This window comes from Gadus chalcogrammus, chromosome 21, assembly GCF_026213295.1.
Source record: "Gadus chalcogrammus isolate NIFS_2021 chromosome 21, NIFS_Gcha_1.0, whole genome shotgun sequence".
Taxonomy (NCBI): Eukaryota; Metazoa; Chordata; class Actinopteri; order Gadiformes; family Gadidae; genus Gadus; species Gadus chalcogrammus.
In genome coordinates this window covers 4,740,817-4,765,767 of record NC_079432.1, presented here as the reverse complement: position 1 = coordinate 4,765,767, position 24,951 = coordinate 4,740,817, and the positions used below count along the sequence as shown (strand labels likewise).

At 50.0% G+C, this 24,951-nt stretch overlaps 1 protein-coding gene across 1 annotated transcript in view; it reads right to left on the bottom strand.

Annotated features, from left to right (window-relative positions):
• LOC130374897 (MAM domain-containing glycosylphosphatidylinositol anchor protein 2-like) overlaps window positions 1-24,951 on the bottom strand; it is a 183,221-nt gene that overhangs the window by 1,892 nt on the left and 156,378 nt on the right. Inside the window, exons 17-21 of the mRNA XM_056581873.1 lie at window positions 23,730-23,907; window positions 15,088-15,108; window positions 10,999-11,154; window positions 8,661-8,822; window positions 646-776 (exon numbers count right to left, since the gene is read on the bottom strand). Coding sequence (XP_056437848.1) covers window positions 646-776; window positions 8,661-8,822; window positions 10,999-11,154; window positions 15,088-15,108; window positions 23,730-23,907 — 648 coding nt within the window. The remainder of the gene's footprint in view (window positions 1-645; window positions 777-8,660; window positions 8,823-10,998; window positions 11,155-15,087; window positions 15,109-23,729; window positions 23,908-24,951) is intronic.

Sequence of the window (24,951 nt, the reverse complement as noted above, 5' to 3'; positions counted from 1 at the left end):
AGAGAGAGAGAGAGGCAGAGAGAGAGAGAGAGAGAGAGAGAGAGAGAGAGAGAGAGCAAAGAGAGAGAGAGCGAGGCAGAGAGAGAGAGAGAGAGAGAGAGAGAGAGAGAGAGAGAGAGAGAGAGGCAAAGAGAGAGAGAGAGAGGCAGAGAGAGACAGACAGACGGGGAATCCGAACGAGAGAGGTGGAGATAGACAGAGAGGCAGAGAGAGGGGGACAGAGAGAGAGAGAGATGAAGACAGAGAGAGGGAGAGGGAGAGATGGGATACAAAGAAAGGCAGCAGTGAGATATTGTAATGGCACACACATCATTTAAACTGTTTTGTATGATCCACAGACAGCACGCTTGTGTTTTGAATGAGTGGTTTTATGCCAATAATGGATTCATATAGAACGTATGCACGGGTTTGAGTATAAGATCCTCTATGGAAATGAATATACGGGAAGTTTTACTATTGTGTTTGACCTCTCCCGCTGTGAAAGCTGCAGAAGATTGTTTTTATTAATGTTGTTTTATGTCATTTTAACATATGAAAGTTGTTGTCTTTGAACACTATTTTCCTAGACAAAAACATCTTCCAAATCTATTTCATATATAAGTCAAATAACAACGAGGCAGGCAAGTCTGTCTTTCTTTCCCCCACCTGGAAGGATGAGGACGGGTGGATGCTGACTTTGGCCTGCTTCCATCGGTCGCCTTGGTTACCGGTGAGGGACCATGCCGCACCCTCGGTGGTGGTCTGTCCCTTCTGCTTCAGGAAGGCGTTCAGCGTACCTGTAGGGGGGGGGGGGGGGGGGGGGGGGAGGGAGCACAGACGCTGAGGAGGCTGATCTGAGTCTGGATCACAAACGTACAATCTGTGTTTCGTGGACCACAGAGAACGTTCCCTTTATGCGACGGGGCTCAAAAGTGTTCCATCTAGACGCCAAGGCTCAACTCGGTGATCAGAGAACGCAGTTATAGCCAGCACGGGCAAACGATAGAAGGATGACGGCAGGTGTCCTCAATACAGAACACAAAAACAAAGGCTTGCTTGTCGTATTTTCCCACCTGCTTTAAAGGAAAAGCATTGAGGTCGATTTATGGGGGTTGTGTTGTACAGTTGTTCTGTTTAAATAGGTATTTTCACTCGGGGGCCGGTTTGGGGTCCAATCAGAAGCCCTGTATCGTCTGAGCAGTTGCTTCAGGGTTCTCGACCAAGGACATCAACCGAACTAGGCAAACCCAATCCCACGTACACTGGGCCCTGCCAACGGTCAACCACGACCCTCTCACCGCCACCGGCCATGTTAAACAACCTTCCCGCGACAACATCGGAGGCCTACCCTGGCGAGAAAGAACATGTTTTTAAGTGTTTCGAGGCCTTTAGCCGAATGCCTTCGCACACTGTGCTCCTGCCTTTCCCTTGAGAATGGAGCCCACACGAAACATTCATATTCATCCCTGTCTCCTCCATTCTACATTTATTTATGCCGCCTCATTCAAGGCAGCGCCAAGCTCGTAGCAAAGGTTAAAAGCAGGTCATAAGTATTGATACTTTTATTAATTTCAGATTCTGCGAGGGAAGATAAATTATTCCCCACGCTCTCTGGAATTTTAATATCGCTAATAGGCAATAAGTGCCCCTACAGTGTGTCTTAATTTATGAAGAGTTTGAGACTATTTCAGTCCTCACTGCCTATACGTCTTTTCCTAGACACACTGTGTGTGTAGCAGCCTTATTTTAGGGTTGAATAAAGCCGTAGCTAAATCATTTTCCAAATGAGATCGGTCCTCCATCGAAATGTAATTTGAGTCCGACCCTAACTCATAAGTCTGGCAGAAAACTTGCTTTTCTTCTTTTTTTTTCAACTTTACATACAAATACTTCAGTATGAGTGCCAGGGAGACATTGCTAGAACAATGTGTTGTCTGGCGCTGGACTTTGATATTCAACCATCAGATGACGACAGGCAGTGAAACCACCACCCTTAGCCCTCTCCCAGGAACACAGCGGCGGAGGAAAGCACCAACTCCCATGGAACCAATTGTGTTGGCGGCTGTGTTGCAATGCAGAGAGATACACGGAGACAAGAGCGGAGAGACACATGATCTACAGGGAGAGAGAGGGGAGAGAGACAGATACAGAGAGAGAGGGGGGAGAGAGACGGATACAGAGAGAGAGGGGGGAGACAGAGATATACAGGGAGAGAGAGGGAGAGAGATATGGATCTACATAGAGAGAAGGGAAAGAGATAAAGATATACAGGGATAGATGGGAGAGAGACATGGATCTACAGGGAGAGAGGGGAGAGATACATCATGTATCTACAGCGAGAGGGGAGAGAGACATGGATATACAGCGAGAGGGGAGACAGACATGGATATACAGGGAGCGAGGGGAGAGAGACATGGATATACTGGGAGAGAGACATAGATGAGACAGAGGGGAGAGAGACAAGGATCTACAGGGAGAGACCTACATATACAGAGACAGGGGGAGAGAGACATGGATCTACAGGGAGAGTGAGGGGAGAGAGACAGAGGAAGGGAACACAGTGAGAGAGTGAGGGAGCACCGAGAGTGAGGGAGGACCGAAGAGAGAGAAATGTAAAGACAGACAGGAGGAGAGGAGGTTGAGGGGGGGTGGTCTGAGCGAGAGGGAGGAGAGAGAGTGAGAGAGCGAGGACGAACGGAGACAGAGGGAGGAGAGACATGAATCTGCAGGGAGAGAGAGGGGAGAGAGACATGGATCCACAGGGAGAGAGAGGAGATGAGAGACAGAGGGAGGAGAAGGAAGAGAAAGACAGGAGGAGGGAGCTTGAGGGGAAGGAGGTCTGAGAGGAGGGGGAGGAGGAGACGGAGGGAGGAGAGGAAGAGAAAGACAGACAGGAGGAGAGAGCGTGAGGGGGAGGAGGAGACAGAGGGAGGAGAGGAGGAGAAAGACAGACAGGAGGAGAGAGCGTGAGGGGGAGGAGGTCTGAGAGGATGGGGGAGGAGACAGAGCACCCTCCCCGGCCCGTAGCACAACAGTCCACCGCGGTGCTAAACACGCGGAACTCCAGCATCACAGTCAAGCTGCTCCGGGCCTGCTCTGAAGTCAGAGGCGGAGTAATTTAGCACCGAGGGGGGGGCACACCTTTGAACCGACCCGCCTCGTAGCCAAACGCGAAGAACAAGGCGCCCTAGCCCGGCGCCGCCTAGGATCCATCATGGCCGCCACGAGGGGGCCGCCTTATCGGCAGTTGGTGAGGAGGATGGACGTTTTGTAGGGGGAAAGCGAAAAACACAGAAGGAACAAGATACGCTGTCTTATTCTGTTTGTTTCTGTTTTTCCGCGAGTCAGTCTGTGTTAAGAGTCAGCCTCACTGTTGTTTGGGGGGGGGGGGGGGGGCGTGTGTTCGGAGTTCAGCTCTCGTTTAGCCGACAGAAGGAGGAGTGTTTCCGAAACCGTACGCGCTGATGTTCTTTTGCGCTTTTATTTTGAAGGGATAAACGTCGGCGCTTGCTGCAGTTGCTTTTGTCGCCGACGGCACAACAAAATAAACAATCAGTTTCAATTATTCACCACTGCCACACTTACCAATGTTAACGGAACCAGGAGCAGAAACCAGAGCGACAGAAGACAAACGCAAGTAAACGTATAAAAAACACGTAGACAGAGCGAGACACGTCGCGCTAAACACGCCGCCGCCTCCCGCCGCCGCCTCCCGCCGCCGCCTCACGCCCTAACGAACATCGCCACGTCCTCAGCCTCCCATTCCCTCCCTCTTTTTTTTTTTTTTCTCTCCAACAGATCCGACTTGAAACAGAAATATTTCCTCTTTTCCCCGGCTTCCCTCAGAGGACTTAATCCTGTAAACAAACGCGTCACGGGCCGCGGCAGAGGGGGAGCTTTGAAGTGTGTGTGGCTAATGAAGCGTGACCCTGTTCCAGGTGCAGTCAGCAGGCCGCCCCTCCGCGGGGGGGGGGGGGGGGGGGGGGGGTGGGGGGGTTCTCTGTCTCTTTGAGAACCTCCCGTCCTCATCGGCTCGACATCGCGCTATGAGACATTCGCTGGGGCTCCAGGGGGCTTGGGGTGCCCTCCCCCCCTTCCCCCCTCCCCCTCCTCCTCCTCCTCCTCCTCCTCCTCCACGGCTGCGAGGGCCAGCAGGGATGGGTGGGGACCCCCAGCAGGGGGGGGCTCTGAGTGTAGGGCTACTCACCGGTGTGAGATCACAAAGGAAATGACCCAAGTGTAGTGTGGGGGTGGGGGACGCGCGGGGGTGTGGGGGTTAGAGATGGGTGGGGGCTTGGGGGGAGGATACTTTCTATCAGCAATTTCTGCTCGTCCCACTTTGTTTTGATTAAATTATGTATTTCTTTTCTTTTTTATGCGTTGTTTTTCACAAAGTAAACAGTTATTCCCGTAATGGTTTCATCATGTGCTCATTTCTTTTTTTTTACATGCAAGCATTCATAATAGCATATAAACAATATTTATGGCCAAAACAGTATCAAATGTACAAACTGTGTTTTGATTGAGTCTCAAGGTTCTCGTAGCGATTGGCCAATTGTCAAACAGAGATACGAGAGCCATGAGACTCAATCAAAACATCGTTCTCTGTCACCGAGTGCGCCGTTAACACAATGTACGTTTAATTGATTTCGTTGTTGGAGGGGGGGGGGGGGGGGGGGCGATGTGATGTGACCCATTTACCCGTCCTCCCGGCGAGACGCGAACACGCTCGCGACGAAACAAAACAAAAAACGAAATAACGATTGTTAAAACCCAAACGACGGGAGTGGGACCGCGGAGCCGATCTCCGCATGGAGGACGTATGTCAAGAGCGCCCCGGTTCCCAGCCGTCCCCCGGGGCCGTGGGAGGAGAGATCCCCTCCCTGGAGAAGCCCCTTTGGAATACCAAACAAGCGGGCCCCCGGCCTCCTCCGGTCTCCTCCGGTCTCCTAGAGGCCCTTGACATTTAGCCCATTCATCATAACACGACGCGATCCGTGCGCAAGTCGCCCCTACCCTTCCTCTAGTACCGCTCCTCCCCTGCGCAAGGGGCGTGGGGGAGAGAGGGGGGGGGGAGAGGGGGAGAGGGAGGGAGGGGGGGGGGGAGAGGGGGAGAGGGAGGGAGGTGCAGGGGGTAGGCTGGCTGGCGATCAATCTGAGCAAATTGGAAATGTCACGGCCCGCACAACCTCAGCAGGGCGCCGGAGGAGCTCTAATCTCCCTGCTGAGTCCCCCACCTCCACCACCTCCACCACCCCCACCACCACCACCACCTCCAGCTCCTCTTTACCCATACCCTCTCTGGCTCCCCCCCTGCCCCCAGCCAGATGTTGGCTCTCCACCCCCGCCCGTACGCGGGCGCCACATGTTGGTTTCACCGCGGCGAAGCGCCGCTGGCGTGGTCGCCTGGCAACAGTCCAGCTCCGTTGCTTGGAGAGCGGAAAAAACGAAATCTCCCTCTCCCCGCTCACCCCTTTTAACCACTTTACCGTCCTCCAGATCTGCCCTCTCATCCCACCTGTGCTGGAGATCCTTCTCTAATGGCGGTGAATTAGGTGAGATAAGCTTTATTCACACCAGATGCTAAAAAACTGCCCGTCTGGGCTCAATAAACATTATTTTGGTGTTGATCGCAGCAGTGCAGGACAGTGATAAGAGTTCCGATGGAAATGTTGAGTAGGAAGATCCAATAGTTGACCAGAAATGTTAAGAGGTATATTGTTGCATAGGAGCGGTGAAATGTGGCCGCAGAATTTAAATTTAGTTCGAGGTTAATTATTGAGCGTATCGGTGACATTATTGAGCTGATACATTATTTACAGGTGAAAACATTGTTTAAATCAATCAATATATCAATCAATCAATCAATCAATGAAAGCTAGCTCTCCAGTCAACCTTGGATGTGTTAGCTTGTCTTTCAGCTAACCATACCGTTGAAAGTCAACCGAAAAAACTGACATTAAAAGAAAGAATAAACAAGCCAGACATTTATCACAGTATGATGTTGGGAGTTCTTTCAACTTTATACATTTCCCTCCACGTGTCGGTCAAGCCTTTATGTTCAACACACCGTTCGGGGACAAAGCGCGCCAAGTACAGCATGAATTCTAAGGGCCTCTGGGCGACAGTTTAACAGTCAAGGCTTTAACGGTTTAAGGGTTGAAACGCAGACTTGATTGGTGTCCTGAAGTTCCTGAGGAATATAGCAGCAGGAAGTTACTACTATAGCACTTGTGTGTGACGAGAGATACGGACCATATAGGTAGGCAGAGAGGGGAGAGTGAGTGTAATTGTCTGTGAGAGCTGTGAAGTGGAGGCTGGCTGTGTTCTGCATATTCAATATATGTGGAGACAAGGGGACAGGAGATGGCATAGGGAGGAGGACGGAGTGAGAGGGGGCAGGCCGGCTCCCGCCGATTGCAGGTGACAATGTTTTGTCCAGAAAGTACTGCTTTAGGTGTTTTGCTGCAGAGGGAAATGTGAACCCATTGCAAATGCGAACCTATCGCACACCAACCACAACAACCCACCTACATACAGCCGTGCACACACACACACACACAGACTCACACTATGTAGGACGCACGCACGCACGCACGCACGCACGCACGCACGCACGCACGCACGCACGCACGCACGCACGCACGCACGCACGCACGCACGCACGCACGCACGCACGCACGCACGCACGCACGCACGCACGCACGCACTCACGCACGCACGCACGCACGCACGCACGCACGCACGCACGCACGCACGCACGCACGCACGCACGCACGCACACACACACACACACACACACACACACACACACACACACACACACACACACACACACACACACACACACACACACACACACACACACACACACATGTGTATTAAAACAAACACAAGCCCTCGCTTTCTCTATCTCCCACTCACAAACACACAGATACATGCATTCATACATACATAAACACACAAATACACACACACACACACACACACACACACACACACACACACACACACACACACACACACACACACACACACACGCACACACACACACACCCACACACACACACTCTGCAAAAACATAAACATATACATACACACCCACACCCACACACACACACACACCCACACCTCTCAGTGGGGGAGTGCTAGACTGATTGGGTCTTGAGAGGGTGTGGAGAGGGAAGCATTGTGCACAGTGCGGCTCTGTAGAAGCACAGGCAGAGTTTCTCAATTGCTTCAGAGGAAGCATTCCTGTAGAGAAGTGGTTGAGACTGAAAGAGGAAATCGAATTATACTGCAGCAAGTTTATGCCAGGAGAATATATATATTTGGGACGTTTCAATTCTGAATTGAATTCCAAGTTCCAAAAATTCTTTATTGATCCCTGAGGAAATTTAGGGAATCCAGTAGCTCGACCGTAAACAGACATCAATTAAAATTAAGCAAGTAAAAATAAGTAAAACTGCACCCCTCCACCATCCAAGCAGCCTGGGGAAATCTTCCCATGTTGCCTGGCTTATGAGGGGCCTGTAATAATATAAAGATAAAGGTTAGCGTCATGCTAACTCATTTATTTAGTGTTGTGTTCTTTCCCACACTTTTTTTTACATTCTGCTCTGTTGTTGTTTTGTTGGGGTGGCTCGCACAAAACAAATCATCATAAAAACTCATCATCCATATGGAAAAAGACCAATCCAACCCAGGGTCGAAACGTTCTCTTTCTGCCCCTACCGCTGCAAACCCTGGTCGTCCTTACCGGTGGTCACGTTAACAAAGACCTAACGATATCACCTAGCGCGGAGACATGCTCACGGACGTCTGTTGCCTTGGTAACCGTCTGTGTTGTAAACAAGGTGAGTGTTTACGCCATTCAGAAGCGTCCACACATCCAGAGTTCAGTTATACATATAGTTACGACCCACAAAGAGACCGAGAGATGGCGGATTTCCACCGGCGGGTGGTTCGCAGTTCGGCGCAGCGCAGCAGGCCTACCCTTATCGTAGGCCGGGGTTTAAGCCGGATGGCGATAGCCGCAGCAGCAACGTTAGAACCGTGATCTCATAGCAGCCCGATACAGTGTAGCCTGCTAATGAATCCAACATAAAAGACGAAATGCGACACAATGAACAAAGAGCAGGAATATAGGACATAACGAAGGACGCCCAACTTTTGCGCAACATTTTCCTAAATGAACGGAGCTTTGGCCGTTGTCCAGAAATACCTCGCCGGTAATGTGTTTCTTTGTTATTATCCCCCAGTCGCACGGAATTACGATTCTGTCGACCTATCAACGGACGGCGTGTGTAGCTTTGAACTTGCCGGCACCCTTTCAGGAGTCTCTGTACCCCAACGGAGGAGTAGTGCGAGACGAGTACGGCTCAATACGGCTCAGTCCGGGTCACGCACACTGGGAAGTGTGACCCGTGCCGCACCTTTGTGGACTGAACCAACCGGCGACCTCCGGTGGGAATGCGCCATAGGAGGTCCCCAACATCAGAGTCTGGATCAGAATCAAAGCGTAGGTCTCCAGCATCTGGTACCAGAACCAGTATCAAAGTGTGTTCTCCAGCATCAGAATCTGTACCAGGATCATTCTAGTTTGCCGAGTCTTTGGCGCATACAAGGAGCCTGAGTGGGTGAGGCGGGGGAGGCGGGGGGAGACGGGTGAGGTAGCTTACCGATGTGTTTGCCGTACATGTGGTAGAAGAAACCCAGGCAGTAGGCCGGGGGGTTGGTGATGCCGTAGGGGGTCTTTGGCGCCACGTTGAAGAAGGGACTGATGAGCCTCGCCTGGTCCCCTTCCTTTCGTGGCCGCGACGTCTCGATGTACATGTAGAAACCTGCACACAGTCACATGTAGGGCCTTCAGCAGACGCTTATTCAAAGAGACCTAGAACCGTTCTGGCACACATTCACACACCGGCGGCGGAGTCAACCACGCGAGCCGACAGCCAGCTCGTCGGGAGCAGTTAGGGTGAGGCGTCTTGCTCAGGGACACCTCGACACTCGAGCTAGGAGGAGCCCGGGGATTGAACTAGCAACCCTCCGGTTACCAGTCAACCCGTTCTACCCCCTGAGCTAAGCCGACCAAGAACACACACGCACGCACACACACAGACCCAGACACACACACACACACACACACACACACATAAAAACAGACACAAACACAGGTTTGAGCGTTGACATATCCCCCCGTATATCCTCTCGTATATGCGTACGTATGAGTGTGGGGAAAGGACATCTCAGTAGCTACGAAGTTTGACTCCAAGCCAAAAGGCATTGGGTTCGATTCCCCATGTCTGCAGGGGTCCCCTCGAGAGAAGCTCACTCCGACAGAACTTCATTTCCAAGTAACTCGTGGATCAACTGACGGAATAAATCAGCGGATGAATAGATTCGAGGACGAGGCGTGTCGCGATTTTGCGAATTGATGAACTAAATGTGCCCAATCTTGGGATAAGGTTTTCTGTGAAATCTAAAGTGTTTTTCTCGCAATAGAACGAGTGGTGCTGCCAAGAAAGGAACGATCCCTTCTCATCCTTTCCCCTCAGAACTAACCAGGGTCGGATCAACGTAACTGGCCTCCGTGCTAGCCTGAAGGCTGCAGAGGGACCAATGGCACAAATGGTCTCATTAGTCACAACCGGGGCCTCCACCAATCAGGGTGCTCCCTTAATCTCTTCCGTCCCCAAAACTGGAACATCTCCCACAGGTATAAAAAACGATCCTGGAATTATCCGTTGAGAGGAACGGTTGGCTGTAAACAAAATGTCGGACACTTTTTAAGTGTTTGCGTGATTACGGTGGATGCATTTTTTACCGCTTCAGCCACCGCGGCGGTCTCCGCTCAGTCATAAAACACCAAATTGGCACTTAAAATCTTTACCCGAGCTGACTTCCTTTGGTGAAATCTGAGCAACCTTGTCACAGCACAATGGATCGTACCATGCCAATTTCACTTATCCTTTATTCATAGGGTTCTTGAATATTGAAGACATTCACTCACAGCGCACGCACGCACGGACGCACACTCGCACACACACACACACACACAAATGTGCACCTGTGCGCACATAAACACTCAAGTGTGCGCACACACGCGCGGACACATAGACTCTCATATGTGCACACACACAGAAACACGCATGCACACACTCTCACACGCATGGGAACACACACACACCACACACAGGCACACACACACACGCAGGCACACACACACAGACACAGACACACACACACACACGCAGGCACACACACACACACACACACACACACACACACACACACACACACACACACACACACACACACACACACACACACACACACACACACACACACACACACACACACACACACGCAGACACTGACACACACACAGAATATTGAATACTTTTCAGACATCTCAGACTCCAGGTATCCAGAGAAACTGAGAAACGGGCGATGAGATTATCATTGAAATGAATGTTGAAGGTTGATCATTCATAGGCTATATTCTGTCTTGCTATTAGAGACAGTGAGAAAAAAAAGACAGATCATGCATTATGCAAGCGGAGACGTTGACACCACCCCCCCAGAGCAAACTACATTCTTCTTTGGATTCCCTGTGAGAAAAGCAGCCATCTTTGTTTGAATAATATTTTCTAAAAGGGAATAAATACGAAAAGGCATCCGAGGCAGCAGAGTAAGTAAGTATGTGACGGTTTTGAAAAGGGTGAAATATTAGACTAAAACTTCCTTATGTATATACTTTGGGTACTTAAAAAAAAAAAGAAAACATTCACCAACAATCATTAGCATTCCTCCCATCAAAAGGCCAGTTCTACTACACTCCAGAATAATTAACAACTAAACGGATAATCATTCAGACTTCCACCAGAGGTGACCCATCAATCAACCGACCAAAGCGACCCGTCCGTGGGGTCGGACTGCCCGGGGGGGGGGGGGGGGGGGGGGGGGGGGGGGGGGGGGGGGGGGGGGGGGGTGCCGGCGTCCCCAGAGGTTGCTCACCTTGCTTGGAGCCGCTGCGGTCCCCGCTGGGGCCCGTGTTGGGCGTGTACTTGGTGTCTCGTGTTGCGGCGCTGTGCCGCGTCCAGTCAAAGTCGTCGTTCTTGTCCTGCGTGAACATGCAGATGGGCTCCTCCTCGAAGCTGCAGTGGAACTCTCCTAGGGACCGGGGAGGGCAGACAGTGGTCGGCATAGCGTACTAAAACAGACTTCAATATATCTAAGGCTGTTTTAGTGTGATATATACTCAGGTTTATTTTAGTAAATTGTACTTAAAAGTCGATTTTAGTTTCATATACTTAAGTCAATTTTAGTATCATATACAGAAGTCTATTTAAGTATAATATACTCATGTCTATTTTGTGGATCATATACTTACGTTCATTTTAGTATGATATACTTATTTATGTTTTTGTATCATATACTGAAGTCTGTTTCAGTACCGTATACTTGAGTCTTTTTACTAGCATATGCTTAAGTCAGTTGTAGCATCATATACTTGGCTAGTCATCAATGAAGTCAAGCTTGCCACTACGCCAAGTATATCATAGTATAATAGACTTAAAAATATATTCATAAATATGTCTATTTCAGTTTACTTATTTGGCTGAGTCTACCCTACTTATATTGTTAGTATATTAGGCACTAGTGATAGCTCTCTCTCCATAGGCACTTTAATATGTAATACACTTTATTCTACTTTACTACTATTGTTTTTATTCTTATGTAATCGTCATTTTTTAAGCAAGAAATTCCTTTTGGATCCAAAAAAGTGGTGTCTTATCTTATATCCAATAAATATTTATTAAGGCATGCTCACAAAGACCATCTGTGAAATTAGCCATTCTTTCACATTTCGTGTTATGGGATTCTATCTAGCAGGCACGTGCGTGCGTGCGTGCGTGCGTGCGTGCGTGCGTGCGTGCGTGCGTGCGTGTGTGTATCTATGTATGTGCGTTTGAGTGTGTGTGTGTGTGTGTGTGTGTGTGTGTGTGTGTGTCTATGTATGTGCGTTTGAGTGTGTGTGTGGTGTGTGTGTGTGTGTGTGTGTGTGTGTGTGTGTGTATGTGTGTATCTATGTATGTGCGTTTGAGTGTGTGTGTGGTGTGTGTGTGTGTAGGTGTGTGTGTGTGTGTGTGTATGTGCATGTTTATGAGTGTGAAAGGCAAGCAAGCCGTTCTATCCACTGTGTTATCGACTCCCAGCGTTTCTAAATAAAGATCTGCGCTGGCTGGCTGCTTCTGTGGTGAACCATTAATGAGTGGATGTGCTTGATTTCTCTCCCCGGTAAATGGGAGGTCTCAGTTCAGAGAGGAGCTCTCAGCAGAGAACACGCTGTACACTGCAAACGCCCTATGGCTGTGTGTGTGTGGGTGTCTGTTTGAGTGTCTGTGGCTGTGTGTGTGTGTGTGTCAGTGTGTGTGTGTGTGTGTGTGTGTGTGTGTGTGTGTGTGTGTGTGTGTGTGTGTGTGTGTGTGTGTGTGTGTGTTTATGTGTGTATGTGTGTGTGTGTGGCTGCAGAATACGGCCATTTGTTTAAGTATCAATGTATGGTTACTAATGTGCACGTGTCAGTGTGCTATGTTGTGTAAGTATGTGTGTGTGTGTGTGTGTGTTTGTGGGATTCTTTGTGTGTACACCATGATTTTCGGAAACTGGCTATTAGAGGCTATTGCATGACAACCCCACTATTAAACATTGATGGATAGTACACAATAACAGCGAGAGATTCTGTTACACCACCACCACAACAGTACATCGCCTGGACACGCACACATATACACACACACACACACACACACACACACACACACACAAACACACACACGCACACATATAATGACAGAGGGGCGAGAAATAAAGTGTGAGAGTGCGAGAGATGGAGAGAGATGGCCCCAGCATGCTAAGGGACAATACAGAGTGTGAAGCATACATCCATTACTCTCAGGGAGAGGTGTGGAGGTTTGCTCTGTACTGAGGAGGAGGAGGAGGAGGAGGAGGAGAGGAGGCGTGGGACTGCTGCTGAATACATGGAGCCACCGGGGCCCCGTGACCACGGTGGAGTCCGGAGGGAAAACCCACCGGCCTACCGCGCACAAGGGCCGCATGTCCAAGCAGGACGCTTTGTTTGGATCAACGGAGTCTCACGTATCAGACTTTAGATGAACGATCGGAGGAAAGTTTGAAAGCAGACGAGTTCAGATCTTCTGAGCTTTCTTTTCGATTATATTTGTTTTTGACCTATCACGTTGCCGTTCGTGCGGCTCTGTAAGCGCGCCGTTGCATTCATACGGCGATAAAAATCCATAAAAGGTTTGAAAAGGACACCGTGTAGATCGGCCACTGTGGAAGCCTGGATTCTTTTTTGCGCTTATCTCCGTGACGAAACAGGAAACACGGCTTAACTCCGCCCCTTCCGGGCAGTGACACGTCTCCACCCCCTACAGATGTCCTGACACAGCAGTGTGGCTGGATCCAAGATTAGGATCAGGGAGAAACCACCGGAACCAAAGAACCAAAACCCATTTAGAAAAGAAAACTGTATCAGAGGTCAAACGGTCTGATTACGCAGAACCACTTCAAAGAGAGCGAGAGCGGCCATAATACGAGAAAACAACATTTCGTTTGAGAGTAAGGCAGAGAAGAGGGGGGGGGGGGGGGGGGGGGGGGGGGGGGGGGGGGGGGGGGGGGGGGGGGGGGGGGGGGGGGGGGGGGTTGGTGTGTTGTTGTGATAAATATTCATTGATTTATTAAAAAAGCTCGCTCCAAGCAGGTTGGAGTGGTGACCTTGCGAGATGCGGGAAGGCAGGTATGGAGGGCTTTCTGGGGAAGAAGAGAAAAGCGTGGGTGGATGACCACAGAGAGAGAGAGAGAGAGAGAGAGAGAGAGAGAGAGAGAGAGAGAGAGAGAGAGAGAGAGAGAGAGAAAGAAAGAGAGAAGCAGTGAAAGAAAGAAAGAAAGAAAGAAAGAAAGAAAGAAGCAGTACAAGAAAGAAAGAAAGAAAGAAAGAAAGAAAGAAAGAAAGAAAGAAAGAAAGAAAGAAAGAAAGAAAGAGAGAGAGAGAGAGAGAGAGCGAGAGCGAGAGACGGGGAGAGAGAGATAGAGAGAGAGAGAGAGAGAGAGAGAGAGAGAGAGAGAGAGAGAGAGAGAGAGAGAGAGAGAGAGAGGGGGGAGATAGAAAAAGAGAGAGGGGGAGAGAGAGAGAGAGGGGGCTAGGGAGCTGATGCCTCTTGACACCGCTTCTGAGAGACACACAGATTTAAATTGAGGTCTAGCCCCGTGGCGCGAAACAAACGCCCCCATAGCCGCCGCGCGCGGGGCTAAATGTTATGAACTCCTCTCACCAGGCAGAGGAGCGCTTGAAGAGACGAGGGTAGGAAGGAGGAAGGCAGGGAGGAGGAGGCATGCATATGCTGTCTCACGCATGCTGTCAGGGAACGGGTTAAGGACGTAGGTGAGGACGAAGAAGAGGATGATGATGTTTGGGAAGGGATGCAAATGTTAGCCAGGACTCCCCCCCCGCCCCCCCGCCCCCCCCCCCTCCCCGGCGCAATGCAGCAGCAGAATAATGGATTTGGTAACAATAAAGGCAAACCCACATGGTGAATGGGAAATAGTCAAAGTTTTCCCATTGAAGATTGACCCGGAGGTTGTGTTTTGGATTACGGAGATGGGGGATTTAAGGAGAACAGTGCCCAGATTAAAACAAACAAGAAGAGCATGCATGGTTAATGCAGAGAAACCTTGATGTTCACAGGCGCACGCACACACACACACCGAACTAACGACCATTTTATAATCTTATAAAAATGAAAAAAACTATGAGCTCCGAACTTATGCTAATAACTTTAAAGCTCCACGTTATTTCATTTTTTTATTTTTTTGTTTCAATAGAAACGAACGAGGCCTAAGTAGGCTTTTCAAGCGCGGCGTTTGTCATTTTAAACGGATCTCTGTCGCAGCAGGAGAAGTGTCACACTGCTACATGTCTCCCCCTCCGGTCCCCGCTATACCAGTAGTCGCTGGTCGTCCGACGCAGCGGGCTAATGCTAAGTGGCTACGGCGATGAGAAAAAAGCAAGGCAGTACTTACTCAGATGAGGGTTGATGGGCGCTGTGGAAGAGAGAAAGACCACATAGGTCATTAGCCAAAACTCATAAGAGCCCTTTGTCAGACAGAACAACAACAACAACAACATTTACTCAAACACAAATAAAACATTTGTTGGGTTAATGTCGCCGGATGTTCAAACGCATTAGTCGGCCGCTGACGTATACGTTGGTACGTTTGTTAATATTTGCCATGTTCGTATCTGCACGATTTTTACACGTTGAACAACACCCGAACTCTCACTGCCACCTTTGATTGACGTTCGTCGCCACCGCAGGGACAACGACATGAAACGCGAGAGCGAAGACGGAAAAAACTCAAAGCATGGCAGGTTGACACTCTGGATCAAAGAAAACTGAAATAAACAAATATATAAATAAAAGATGAAAACAGTGCCGGCAAGCGGGTAATATGTTCCCATAGTGTTTTAATATCAGCAGGCGGTGAGGAGGAGGCCTTTGGGACAGGGCCCTCCGCCCGTGCTCTACAATATCAGCTCTGCAGGAGGCAATAAACCCCTTCTCTCCCCTTTGATTGGTTTCACGATGGACGCAATAAATAATAATCCAATGTGTGGGAACCAATAACGGGGGTGATGTGTTATGAATACAAAGAAACAAACCGACGCACAAACAAATGGAAGGGATGACAAAACAAAGACGCAAACAAGTGAGGAAGTGACTAAGTAAGTGAAGAGATAACTTAGTCAGTAAGCAAAGTGAGTGGGTAAGTAGGGAAACAAACACATAAGTAACTAAATATGGAAGTAAGTAAGAAGGTAATTACGTAAGCAAATATATAAGTAAGTGAGTAAGTAAATAGATAACTAAGGTAGTAAGTAATTGCTTAAGTAAATACATAAGCGTGAGCAAATATATAAGTAAGCAAGTCAAAACTTAAGTAAGAATGTTTAAGTAAATAGATGAGTTAAAATGTACGTAAGTCAGTAAACAGGTGAGTAAGTCATTCGATTCGAACTGTATCGTCATCGCACAGCAATGAAGCAACAAGATGGAGTCAGTTAGTGAGCAAATAAATGCCGTACGGTATTATTAGCAAGATGAGAAGACAAAATTGGGAAGGAAGATCCCACACACTCACACACTCTCATTCTAACACACTCACACACACACACACACACACGCACACACACGCACACGCACGCACACGCACACGCACGCACACGCACGCACACGCACGCACGCGCACGCACGCGCACGCACGCACACGCACACACACGCACACACACGCGCACACACACACTTGCCGCCCATCCAATATAAATGGGGCCGGGATTAGTGGGGTCAGCTCCAGCACATTAATAAGCTTAGAGCCGAGCCTGCTTATCATTACTGCCATTTAGTGTCCTTGCCGGTGTTTTCCTTCAAGGTGACTCCCCACTTAAAGCGACCACTTAGCCCGCTCCACTTAGAAGCACCATAACTCATGCCAATGAGTTATGTTCGCTAGCCCGACGTTAAATCACCCCACACCCCCAAAGCCGACCCCAACACACTCCCTCCCCCCGGCCGTTCTCTCCGACGTCCCTATCGACTGATACCGTCATTGAAACTCCATTGGAGACAAACTTGATTTTGTTCTTTTTCTTTTAAACCATCGTTCAGATCAGTCAGCGTCAGCTGCAAGACCTGAGTCTCCTCCGTCTCGCCCGGCAACCCACCGGGACCTGCTTTGCATTCTGGAACGGAGCAGTCGATCGTTCCCGCGTTCCTGCTCTGGTCTCAATGTCGTCCTCGTTGATTGTTTAAAGTTGGACGGTGAAGGAGAAAAAAAAAAAAAGAGAGCGAGCAAAGGTGGTGGAAGGTCAAGGGTCGTGCCGGCCTCTGTTTGTCCTCGGTCCGTCCGCGTGTTCATCATCCCAGCGGCGTCTTCCGACCTCCATTGACGCCGGTCGGGAACGCCGCAGGATGGTGTTCATCAGGGGTTGGCATGACAACCACACTGACTACACCACCACCCCACCCACTAACAGAGCTCCCAGTACACCCACTGGCAGCCCTCCAGCCCACCCACTAACAGAGGACTGGGTTGGAGCTCTGGGGGCCAGCGGCCAGCGGGGGATTCTCCGGAAAGGCGGCCGGGCGGGATGTTATTTCCTTTCGGTCTTGTTCGATTTGAAAGCGAAAGAAAAAGGAAAGGGAAAAGAAACAAGAACGGTTGCTTGAGGCACAGAAGCGATGGTTGCTTCTTCGGAGATGTTGGGATTAGGTATAGATGCGGTTGGAAGACGACGCATTTTACCGCATGGCTGCAGCTACAACAACGACATGACTGTGAAAATAAGAGTATATATATATATATATATATATATATATATATATATATTTATTTACTGCGTATAAAAGAGACTACAATACGTTTTCATGTCGACAGTTATGGGGAAATATGGTGGCAAACCCAACTTCTGGACTCAACAGAGCAGAACTGATGCAATGCAAGACTCCACTGGGAGGACGACATCAAAAAAGGCAACAACAACAACAAAAAAAAAGACTGAATGACAACTTATAGCCTCGGGCGTGAGAATGGATGCTGAGTTTACTGACAAAATAACTTCATTGGTGCAGCTCCTACTGTTCCCTAAACCCCTGGATCTCTCTCTCTCTCTCTCTCTCTCTCTCTCTCTCTCTCTCTCTCTCTCTCTCTCTCTCTCTCTCTCTCTCTCTCTCTCTCTCTCTCTCTCTCTCTCACCATGCTCCCACTTCCTGTCCATCTCAATCCCTGACTGGTTAGAGCATTTCGTCCATCCTGCCCTCACCTCCGATTCCTCATCAACCTTCCCAAAGCACTTGCACACACATAATCCCACCTCTGTCCACAATAGGATCTAACACACACACGCACGCACGCACGCACGCACGCACGCACGCACGCACGCACGCACGCACGCACGCACGCACGCACGCACGCACGCACGCACGCACGCACGCACGCACGCACGCACGCACACGCACACACAAACACATGCACACACAGGGCCCTGATAGTTGACTCCAACAAATGTAAATCAAAGAGCTTGACTCTCCCCACATGTTCCAGCTCTGCCTCTAAGCGTGTCGGCGGTGCCTTCAAAGAGCGGCGCCGTGTTTAAACATGGATGTGACGGGGGGGCCCTCAAGGGGGGTTCATCTCCCCCACCACCACCACCAGCACCACCAGCACCAGCACCACCTCCACCACCAACGTCTAGGCAGTTTCTATATATATTATATATATATATATATATATATATATATATATATATATGTACATTTCTTGAGTTCTGCTTCACTGAGAGCACAAATCAAACCCCATCCCTGACAGCCTCCCTCCCCCCGTCTCCCCCCCCTAGCTCTGAGCGATGGGGAGAGCCTTCTCATTGGCTGACCCCCTGCCGTAGCAGGGGTGGAGGTGGTGCAGGTGGAGGCTGAGGCAGCTCTGGACAGGCGGTGACTCCATCCTTGGCGGCGTTCCCTGCCCCCCTGCCGCCCTGTATCATAACGCAGCGCCGACAAACAACAACAAACAAGCAGGAGGAGGCAGCCCCCCCCCCCCCCCCCCACCCCCCACCCCCGCACACACTCCATCCGTCATGTTTAGAGTGGGCCTGGATGGCTGCCATGATGTACTCAGAGTGTCTGTGCACACACACACACACAGACACAAACTGTTAAGTATTTTAAGAAGCTGTATTACCCTCACATAGCCACAAGGGGAGCAAGACCTTATTGGAGGCTGCTCCAGCAACAGATAGCAACACCTTTAGACAGGTGAAGAAGCCGAAGCCATTACGGCACCCCGGCCACGCCCACTATGCCACGCCCACTTGACGTCCACTAGCGAGTGATTTGAAGTGCAGAGCCCAGAGATCAATAGGTAGACGGCAGAGAGCCACCCGGGCTTAGTAGATCACGGTATTTTCCTCTCACACGTGTTAGATACAATTCCCTCCGTTAAGCTTCATAGTTTACCATACCGAAACATGCCTACTTTATGACGAATAAAGTGAGTTAAAAGCAACCCGGGATTGGACTACTTTCTTCAAGAATATGCAACAAAACACTCACACACACACAGCGAACCGTCATCGTCAAGGTGGAATAAACGACCCCCCCCCCCCCCCCCCCCCCCCCGCTGTATTTCGAGGACTTGCTGACTCCTGTGTTAAACACGGTTGCATGTAAGTAAATATGACCACATACAAACACGGCACCCAACCCGCCTCCCACACTTATGCACACACACATGTGCACACCGACATGCTATCTACGGCGTGAGCATCGACATTTCCTTTCCTCGGAATGGGAGACTTCGTCAGGCGGACGCTAGGTGGAGGCGGACGCTAGGTGTAGGCTAGGCAGAGGCTTGTCAGAGGCAGAGGCTGAGCCTAGAAGGAGGCTAGAAGGAAGCTAGGTGGAGGCTAGTTGGAGGCTAGACGTAGGCTAGACAGAGGCTAGAAGGAGGGTAGGCGGAGGCTAGAAACTGCCTAAATGGAGGTTGAAGGAGGCTAGGTCGGAGCTAGGATGGAGGCGGAGGCTAGGTAGAGGCTAGTCTGAGTCTGGGCGGAGGCTTGCAGAGGCTAGGCAGAGGCAAGGTGGAGGCGGAAGCTAGCTCCAACAGGGCTGGACCGGTGTCGGCTAAAGACGGAGTGCGAGGCGTCGAGGCGGAACAAAGAGGTTTCATTTGACGTCAGGGCTGACGCCGTGATCTGACATCACGCCAGGTCACTGACAGGACGGCATTCCCTCATCGCCTTGCTATAAATCACCGAAACGAAAAAAGCTAGCTGGCTTTTTAAATTGCCGCCATATGGGTTTATAGGAGACTTTGAAGGTTGAGGGATGAGGCTTGTGTGTGTGTGTGTGTGTGTGTGTGTGTGGCGGGGGTGTTTACCCACAGTTTAAATCCTACATCACATCCTACACCTTGGAATTAATTAGTGGGTTTGGGGGAATTATTGGGGGAGGAGGAAGGGAGGAGGAAGGGTTGAAGAGCCTCTTTAGCGACAAGCAGATGCTGCGTTTGTCACACTAGCCAGATTTAGGAGTCAGGGTTTTTCGGGCTCTCGTTGGCAGAAATCGCCTCTTGCGTCCTGGAGCTATCGCAAAGTTATGGGCACTTTAGGTTAACTTCGTCTGTTTATTAATTACTCCACTCGCTTTTATCCAATCTTTTTGACGGTTTACCATCGACTTTATGTTTCACCGCGGTGATTTGACACACAAACCCCAGGTGGCGTCGGAGGTGTACTTAGCTTGAGGCCTATCTCCTCCCCGTACGATAAAAGTCACGTCTCCCCGGCAACGCAACTGTCGCCGAATTAGTATCACAATTATATTAACTGTAGCCGAAGGGAAAGTACAACCGAGAAGAGTTCGGAATTTCGGTGTTTGGAGTGTTTAGAGTTCCGGCTCCGTTACCGAAAACAACCCCCAAAAAAAACAAACAGCCTATCAAATTTGAAAACCTGCATCTGTAAGCGCTCCTCGCTGAAACTATCTTCGGCTAATCCGGAAAACTGCTTCGTTCAACCCCGCCGTCCCATCTGCTCTGTGTAATCAGCGCGCTGATACACAAACTGTTTACATCCCCCCCGACGCCGCCGCGGCGGCCCGGGCCTGGCGCTCCAGCGCCGCGGACCGGGAGAGAGAGAGAGAGAGAGAGGAGGGGATGATGTAAACGATCTCGTCAGGCAGGACTTCTTTTGGGATCCATCCCTGGGACCCCGGGAGTGGGATGCTGCCCCCCCCCCCCCCCGCCCTCCCAAACCCCCAATCCCGATTAAAGTAGCACGTTGATTTCAGTATCATTCGCACAACGGCCCCTGAGTCCTAATTAGTCCTGTTTCTCGTCCACCAAGAGGTTGTTTTATTTTTTTGTTCTCTCCGTTCATTCCCGCTTTAACTTGTCCTCCTTTTTCCCCCCTTTGTTCCAATCTATCCCCATCTCAACACGGCTGCCATTTTGTATTTTTTTTAAAAGTTTGTTTTAAATGCACCTTCCGTCGTTATGTGCACCCGGACTTTCCTTATTCAATCAAATCAAGGTAAACCGTCGCGAACCGCCGATCCCGCGCTTTAGCGAAGCGCGGAATTACCGCCAACCACCACCAGGCAGAGAGCAATATTTGATTCCTTCCCCCCCCCCCCCCCCCTCTCCCCCTCTCCCTCCCTCTTTATTATTCTGCCTCTTCCTGTCCTGATGAGCCGCAGTAAGCCTGAATTATTCACAACTGCAGCAGTGTGCAACTCAGAGCCTCCGCCACTGGTACAGACAGCTACACGGTTCTGTGGGCCCCTCACACACACACATACACACACACACACACACACACACACACACACACACACACACACACACACACACACACACACACACACACACACACACACACACACACACACACACACACACACACACACACAGAAGTGCACAAAGTCAGACGCGCTATACACTTACACACAGATGTGCACACAGACACACACACACAGACGTGCACGCAGACACACACTCACACTCACACACACACACACATACACATAAACACACATGCATTACATTTACACACACACACACACACACACAGACTCGCGCGCAAACACACGCATTGCACTCACACACACACACATGTGCAGGCACACACACACACACAGACGTGCACGCAGACACACATGCACTTCACGCACAGACATGTGCACTCACTCACACACACAAACACTCACACAGACAAACACACACATACACACACACTTAAAACACACACACCTCTCCAGTGGCACACCTGAGCCGTCTCAACAACGCCTGCTGTGCCTCAGTGGGCGTGTCGTAATGTTAGCGTCGGCTAGCATCGTGTTCTTACCTTGTTTTTATCCCTGTAATGGAATATACTACTTTTGTTGTTGCTGCTGCTACACGGGGTGTAGCCATGGCGGCATGCCACTATGAGCGCCTGGGTTGCATGTCTCTCTCTGCCAACGTTTTCACGTTGTTGTTGATGTTGTTGGAGTTGTGATGTTGCGGAGCCCCTTCCCCCCCATCCCCTTCAAGTTTCCACGGTGATCATGCACGTGATCATTCTACTCCTTAGCGGCGTTCCGAGTGCTGATAGCACTGCAAAAAATATTTTTTTGCACTTTATTCTGCTTTGGGCATTTCCTCCCATTGCAAATATGTTTAAATGAGTTACTGAAAGCAGTGTTCTGAAATAGTTTTTAGCCTAAACCTTTGTTGTGAGTAATAGAGGAGAAAATATTTGAATATTGTTGCAAGTAGCCTGTATGCATCGCCTTCACATGGTTTTGCAAAGCTGTACATGCATGGTTCAAACTTTCTCATATATTCTCGTTCTTTTACATTTCTCACAGTGCAAATATGTGTTTGAATGAGTTTCAGAAAGTGGTGTTTTAAGATGGGACACATGTAATTATAATTAGTAAGCCCATGTTGCAAATATAACAACAAAAATAACAACAAATGTTGATGCATGATTGTGGACTATATGGAAATAACACAATTCCAGGTCTTCTGGAAATGTTTTTAGTCACTGTGTCATAATTCAGCTTAATATTTAATATAGTGTTGCTCAAGGCACACTCATTAACGAGAAAATGCCAAACTGGCACTGCATGTTGAAACGGTTGCTGACCCCTGTACTAGGCTATGTTAACAATCTCCTCGGAGATAAGGGCTCGTACACTGGCACTGGCAAGGCAGCAAGGGTGGAGCACTTCCAGAGAAACGGTTCCCGGTTTGGATCCCCAAAGGCTTACTGCCTGCCCCCCCCCGTCATCATCCTTTTCCTCCATCACCACAGAGTCACCTTGAATGTTTACACATGGAGGGTGTTGACTAGCGGATGTTTGCATTGGATTGATTCGTTTGGAATGGTTATTGGGTGCGGGACGTTGATATGCATCTGATTGATCTGTTTGAATTGGTTATTTGATAAGAGACGTTGTATTTGATTGATTTGTTTGAATTGGTTATTTGATCAGTGGCGTTGATACGCATTTAATTGATGGGATAGGAGTGATTGATATCCGTACGCATCTCCGGCATTACAGTACATTACAGAGACACTAGATAGGCGATCATTTGGCAGGGAAGGGATCGTGGCCTTCCTTTCCCCCTTGAACGTCGACGTTTGATGGAGAAAGTACTCCAGCAGGTGTGGCCAAGCATATGTCTCCTTCATAGCAGACGTAGATCTCCCATACATAAATCCCGGGTGACAAACAGCCCTGTTTGCATCACTCTTTGGTTTTCGCCCAGTTTTTCGCCGTTGAAAATGGGAGATTGTATCCATAAAATGGATTGCTCCATCAGCCAACACACCACACACACAGACGCGCAACACACACACACACACACACACACACACACACACACACACACGCAAGGACGGACGCACAACACACACACACGGATGGACGCGTGACACACACACACACACACACACACACACACACACACACACACACACATGGACGTGCAAAACCCCCACAAACACACACACACACACACACACACACACACACACACATGGACGTGCACAACCCCCCCACACACACACACACACACACCCCCCCCCCCCCCCAACAACGACAACGCGGGCTCCGACTCACCGCTGTAGGTGATGATGCGCGTGGTGGAGTCCCCCTCGGCGTAGTGGGTGATGGGGGTCAGACGCACCTCGTAGGACTCGGGCTTGATGAGCTCCGTCAGGTTGTGGGTGATGAGCTCCCCCTTGGTGATGGCCCCCTCCACGGGGATCTCCTGCTCCCACCAGCGCTGGAGGCCCGTCTGCCGGGGCCACAGGACACAGGGGGGGGGGGGGGGGTGTCAGGGGGGGAAATTAAAATGGCCGAGCGTCGGAGCTGTCGAGGAGGTGTCGCGGTATGGGGTTTTCCGTCGCGGTTGGGAAGTTTGTTTTGTCGTTGTCAACGGTGACGGCTGTGTGTTTTGAAGTGTGAGTTGTGAAATCAGAACGGATTCAAGCGCACACATACGCACGCAAAGGATTTGTTGTGGTTTATTCTTGCATGTGAGATTATAAAAAACAACAATGCATTCCTCGTAAAAAAATCACAAGTGTGAAATACTACGGTGGAAACGGCAATGTATACTTCTCGCCTCACTTTGCATTCTATAGCCATCTCACAGCTTGCCAACTGCCGGGGCGTGTAACAAATGAGCTGTAGTGAAAGAGACAAGCTAAGATACGGTTGTGCGGCGGTTTCCCTCCCGGTCGACGTTTCTGCTTTATCTGCAATTTCCATTTCCATAGGCAATTGCGCGCTGCACTGTAGAGCATCATGCATCACAACCAAGACGTTGTGTTGCCCGGTGAGTGTCAACAGAGAAACCCCAGTGGGACAGCCAAGCCTAATGTTAGCCAAGCAAATTTTCCTTAAAGGCGTATTATAGATTCTCAATTAAATGATAGCTCCTGCGAAAGATACGTTTTTTTATGCATAAGGAAACATTTTAACTCTGATTGTCCCACTCAATCACGTCGGGGGGGGGGGGGGGGGGGGGGGGGGGGGGGGGGGGGTGGGGGGTTGGGGGTGGGGGGGGTGGGGGTGGGGGGGTGGGGGGTGTGGGGGGGTTGGAGGCATGGCCGTAAACACACAAATCTACCTTTGGATCTGCCTGGCTGTCGGTTTAGCACGCGGGACGTTAGGGGAGGGGGGGGATGATATGGAAGACACATGGACAACAACATGAATCACCCAGATGGATCGCGCGGGGGGGCCCAGCCACTGGGACGTGAGGGTGACTGAAGGAACGCGCCCGTAATGGAGGCTCCGTGCCGATTAGTTCAACGGACACTTGTTCAACGGTAAC